Source organism: Aegilops tauschii, chromosome 2, assembly GCF_002575655.3.
Source record: "Aegilops tauschii subsp. strangulata cultivar AL8/78 chromosome 2, Aet v6.0, whole genome shotgun sequence".
Lineage (NCBI taxonomy): Eukaryota > Viridiplantae > Streptophyta > Magnoliopsida > Poales > Poaceae > Aegilops > Aegilops tauschii.
Genome location: NC_053036.3, coordinates 565,754,428 through 565,760,306, shown reverse-complemented (window position 1 = coordinate 565,760,306; position 5,879 = coordinate 565,754,428). Strand labels below are relative to the sequence as shown.

The 5,879-nt window shown below is 48.4% G+C and overlaps 1 protein-coding gene across 1 annotated transcript; it reads right to left on the bottom strand.

Annotated features, from left to right (window-relative positions):
* Positions 1–3,401: 3,401 nt before the first annotated feature.
* Positions 3,402–5,634, bottom strand: LOC109773578 (protein LYK5). Its single transcript, XM_020332269.4, has one exon. It carries the CDS (start codon positions 5,599–5,601, stop codon positions 3,532–3,534), a length of 2,070 nt encoding a protein of 689 aa, XP_020187858.1. The 5' UTR covers positions 5,602–5,634; the 3' UTR covers positions 3,402–3,531.
* Positions 5,635–5,879: the final 245 nt, after the last annotated feature.

Below are 5,879 nucleotides of genomic sequence, written 5' to 3'. Positions count from 1 at the left end.
AGGTCGCTTTGAATGATGCATACTGAACGCAAAAATAGGCTGGAGTTCAAATAAGTTTAAAAAACATTGAAGTGCCCGTGTAACAGATGAGTTCTCGTCCGAAACCTTGATACTCCAAAAGAGATTGTCCAGTTTCTACACGAGGTGCGTCCAGTTTTCGCCGTGACCCTCTCTACTCTTTTGCACATGCTATGCGGGTGAAATGATGATACCATGCCAAGTTCCAACATTTTCAGAGTTCATTTTGTAGTGATTTTCAATTTCATCGTCATTTAGCTCCCTAAACAAATCGGTAAATGACTGAAAAACAGCAAATGATGTCAGAACGTGTTGGAAATTGATGACGTCGCTTTGAATGATGCATACTGAACGCAAAAATATGCTGGAGTTCAAATAAGTTTAAAAAACATTGAAGTGTCAGTGTAACAGATGAGTTCTCGTCCGAAACCCTGATACTCCGAAAGAGATTGTCCAGTTTGTACACGAGGTGCGTCCAGTTTTCGCCGTGACCCTCTCTACTCTTTTGCACATGCTATGCGAGCGAAATGATGATATCATGCCAAGTTCCAACATTTCCAGAGTTCATTTTGTAGTGATTTTTAATTTCACCGTCATTTAGCTCTCGAAACAAATGGGTAAATGACTGAAAAACAACAAATGATGTCAGAACATGTTGGAAATTGATGACGTCGCTTTGAATGATGCATACTGAATGCAAAAATAGGCTGGAGTTCAAATGACTGAAAAACAGCAAATGATGTCAGAACATGTTGGAAATTGATGACGTCTCTTTGAATGGTGTGTACGGAACGCAAAAAAGTCTGGAGTTGTAAAAGTTTAAAAAAATGAAGTGCCCATGTAACAAATGAGTTCTCGTCAGAAACCCTGATACTTCGAAAGAGATTGTCCAGTTTGTACACGAAGTGCGTCCAGTTTTTGCTGTAACACAAGAAGTCCGGAGTTGTAATAAGTTATTAAAGATAAAAAAGAGGCACAATGCTCGTTAATTAGCTTCAAGCCTTTCGGAATAGTGCAAACTGCACTGCACATAGCTCCGTGCAGTCTACACTATTCCTCAAGGCTTAAAGCTAAGCAACGTGCAGATGAGCATTGCGCCTCTCCTTCATCGTCTCTGCACTCAGGGCTTATAAACCGCTCCTAGTGCCTCTCTCTTCGCGAGGTGGGACTAAAAAACAGCTTACTAAGAAACTATAGTACCGTTTCATGGCACGAACCGGTACTAAAGGTGCCTGTGGGGCCCCAGCCTGACCACAGCCTTACGCAGCATCATTAGTACCGGTTCGTGACATGAACCGGTACAAAAGGTTGCTCACGAACCGGTACTAATGATCTCCGCCCACCTAGCCGTTGGAACCGGCACTAATGGACACATTAGTGCCGGCTCAAAATCAAACCGGCACTAATGTGCTTCACATTTGACCCTTTTTCTACTAGTGTATGTACATAAACAAAAAGTACTACATAGAATGTCTTTTCCTTTATTAATTCTTATATGTGTTATATATGATCATTACTAATAAGGTTACACTGAGCATAAAAAATGTATTATATGATATGCTCATTCCTTAATTCAAGGTCATGCAATCTGCAGCAAAATTTATACCATGGATTCTGGGAACGAAATTATGATGGGTAGCTTTATGGATCTACTGACAATGGTTCAGCATCCAAACCAGTTCGTCAATTCAAGGTAATATATGTAAGAATGGTTTTTTATATAGTTACAACATATATTATAAACAACAGTAATTGATTTTTTATATAAATCAGCATGCTAGATTGCCCAAGTGCTGAAGATAGCATGGTGAATAGCGTAACAAATGACGATGGAAGAGATGTGCTTTTTGAAGCGAACCTAAGGTATGCTAAAAAAAATAAGAAATTAATTAAATTTTAATCATCTAGGACTAATATTATGAAAGTGTATACTTATTTTCGTTATATCTATTAGGATAAAATAGATGTACTTTGTGAAGCTAACCTAACATTTTTTTACTTAGAGTTGATATGGAAGAATACAATAATGACATGGATGAGGTGCAATCCAAGTTTGGTATATATCATCTGTAAATAAATCTTCAGAACAAAATGACGAAGTAGAAACTCCATATTTTGATGAAGAATATTTGTTCTCGGCGTACAACCGAATATTAGATGAACCTGCTGAAAATGAGTCTGATAATAGAAAATTTGATTTTTTTTTCCTTATATCAAATTAAAACTTCTTACTTTATTGCTTATCTCTATTCGGTGTAAATGTTAATCCGGCTATCTAGCGTGGAATGATGGTTTATTGTGCAGACAGATCAATTGATATGTTCAAACCTGCTATGGGTATGAAGTTTCCATCAGATAGAGAGGCGTATGACTTTTACAACACCTATTCTTGGGTCGTTGGATTTGGTATACGAAATGGAGGTAACTGGGTTAATGGCAAAGGAATAAAAAAAATGCAAAAATTCAAGTGCCAATATAGTGTACGTACATACACATCCTCAAGTCACTTGTCCATTGTGTACCATTGATAATAAAAAGTTTAAAATAATCTTTCTTACCGTTTACAGGGTTTTAACAAAAAAAATCAAGTTTTCAACTACTAGATATGGAGGAGCAGCGTAAAGTCCTTCAAAGAAGTGCACAACCATGAACTTGTTGAAAGCTGTGGAGAAAAGAAACATTTGTATTCACGTCAACACATTGATACAGTAGCTAGAGATCTTATCAAACATCTCAGACAAAACAACATTTCTCTGACTAGGGTTAATTTAGTAATAACTGATGTCTATGGATCTACGAAAAATGTTCCATTTAGCAAAACAAAACTTAGAACTGTTTGTTCTCAGATTGCTAGTGAAAATCTACAAATGATATTGCTAAAACATTTTAGATATTTCGAGAAATGATTGCGCAAGATGATAGATTTGCTTTCACTGCAGATCACTATTTTGGTGATGCAATCACTTTTGGCACCACCTATGGAACAAACATATACAACATGCCCTTTGATATGTTTGTTGGAGTAAGCAATCATTTTGAAAGTGTTATTTTCGCCGGGGTTTTGCTGATAAATGAGAAGACCAAGAACTTTACATATTTTTTTGGGGGGGGGGGGGGGGGGGGGGACCTAGGTCCGGTAGGTGCAGGGTCGACGGCGTGGTCGGGGGTGCGCTCCATGGCAGCGGCATCACGAGAGCCACAGGGTGAAACTTCATATGGCAGTTGGCCACACGCGTGCACCATTTTTTGCATTTAGGCACGACAGCGTGTGATCTAAATGTGGATCACCTTGGTCTTATTTTTTTTGGGCACCACAACTTTTTATGTTTAGGGCAGCTGTTGGAGTTCCTTTTTGGGCTCAAGTGATGCAAAAAAAAAAAAAATTTCTTTGCATCAAGTGTCTTGTTTCAAGGTCGCCGTTGGAGATGCTCTAAGATGCCTACGTCTTGGGAAAGATACACCGACGGTGACCCGCCGTGTTGGATGCCGTAGTATAGTAGTAATCTGGACCTATTATTCGTGAGGAGTTCCGGAGCCCTCGGGGTCAGGGCACCGAGGGTCCCAATTTATTGTCCAATTATACATCCCCGAGAGCGAAAGCAGCACCTCGGCCATGGACGGCCGCGTCCGGGGCTCCCGGGCCACGCACCTCAGTGCCAACGCGAGCATGGCGAACACCACGTCCAACGGGTACTGCCCATGCAGCCGACCGTCGACGAACGCCGTCACCTTGTCCAACAGGTCGCCGGCGCCGCCGCCCAGGCCCAACCGTTCCGCTTCCTCCCAAAGCAATGCCACCTTCCCGTTCTCGCCGCCGCCGCCGTCGTCGTCTTGTCTAGCCGCCTCCTTCCCGGACAAGAGCTGAAGCACGAGGACGCCGAAGGCGAACACGTCGAGCTGGGGGCCGATCAGCCCGTGCTCGAGGTACTCGGGCGCCATATAACCCTGCGTGCCGACCACGTGCCGGGTCATCCACGGGCCGCCGCGGTCGTCGTCGTCGGTGATCGCGAGCGCGAGGCCGAAGTTTGAGAGCTTGGCGCGGAAGCATGCGTCGAGGAGGATGTTGCTGCCCTTGAGATTCTTATGCACGTAGGGAGGATCGGCGTAGTTGTGCAGGTAGTTGAGCCCGCCTGCCACGTCGAGCGCCACCTGCACGCGCTGGCTCCAGCCGAGCACGCGGCCCTCCTCCTCCTCGCCGCCGTGGAGCCAGTCGCTGAGCGCGCCGTTCTCGGCGAACTCGAACACTGTGTAGGTATAGCCGCCGTGCATGCACAGGCCGGACATGCGGATGAGGCTCGAGTGGTTGACGCGCCCCAGGAGGGTCACCTCAGTGCCCACGTCGCCCTCTCCGGGTACTCGCTTCACGGCCACAGCGCTGCCGTTGATCACCGCGCGGTAGACCGACGAGTTTCCAATACGCTGCTCCTCCGAGAAACATGACGTCGCCCTCTCTAGATCCCCGTAGTCGTACACGGTCAGCGACCCCACCGCCTCGCGCACCACCATCGGCCACATCAAAGCTCCCTTCGCCGGCCCGTCTGACACAGCATGCTCCACTGCCGGTAGGGTGGCCTTGCTTCGGTCACCACGGTCGCCGTGCCGCCGACACCAACGGCATAGCAAGAAGAGAGCAAGCACGGCACCCAAAGTAAGAACACTGCTGCATCCAGCAGCAACGCCGGCGGCGACCCGCCACCTAGGACCACTGCTTGCTTCAGCGGAACTCGCCGGCGGGACTGACACCACATCGGACGGTGCTGGTGACGGTGACGGTGTGGGTGGCTCCGGCAGGACCGCTATTTCAGAGGTGGGCTTATCCTTGAGCGGAACCAGCATGGTGGTGAACGGGTACACGGTGGTGTCGTCGGTGATGCTATTGGCGTGAAGCAGGGTCTGGTAGTCGGCGCGGAAGCGGTCGGCGACGGTGGACGCGTCGTCGTCCCAGTCGAGGAGGTAGGTCACGAGGTACTTGACTCCAGCCGAGGTCTGCGCGGGCGAAGGGCACGCGCAGCGGAGCGGCACGGTGAGGGCGATGCCGGGGTACAGATCGAGGCTATCATGCGCGGGGTTCTGCGCCATCATCGCCTGGCAGGTGGAGAGCCCCTGGTACACGTCGCTCGCGATGGAGAAGTAGGTCTCGTAGTCGAACTGGATGGCGTAGGCGGCGTCGTGCTGGTAGTGCCCCGCCGCCGTGCAGGCGCAGCGGACGGGGACCAGGAGCAGGCTGCCGTTCTGGACCGCGGAGGCGACAGGCACGGAGTTGGCGGCGGCGACGGCGGACGCGCTGGCGTTGAGGAGGTAGGCGACGGTGATCGGGGAGCCGTAGCCGGGCAGATTGGAGCGGAAGGCCAGGTAGGTGGTGCATGCCGATGCCGACCCCGAGGAGGAGTTGGCGTGGTTGCTCTTGCTCTTGCTGCAGGTGTAGCCGAGGACCGAGCTGCCGTTGTTGGCGTAGCAGTCGCTCTGCGCGTTGGCCTCGTACTCCTGCTGCGCAGACGCCAGCGGGAGCAGCGTGAGGAGGAACGAAATGAGGAGGTGGTGGATGGCAAGCGCAGCTGGGGCGCGGCCATGGAGACGAGGCATGGTTTGCTTACTTGGACTTGGAATAATATTGGCGCCTGCAGGATGCTGGGGAGAGTGGAGCCGGGAATTAATAACCAAGTGAAGAGTGGTCTTGTCAGGTGGGCCTGACTCAGGAGTAGACTAGTATACTAACGACCTCGACTGTTGACGTAGACGGAAAGCTGATATTTCCTGGTAAAATTTTGGTATTTTGAAGGCAAATTTAAATTAAGTACTACCCTACCAAGACTCCTCTTCCAAGCAGGCCGCGTAATTAATATCTTTTTTTTGCGAAAGGT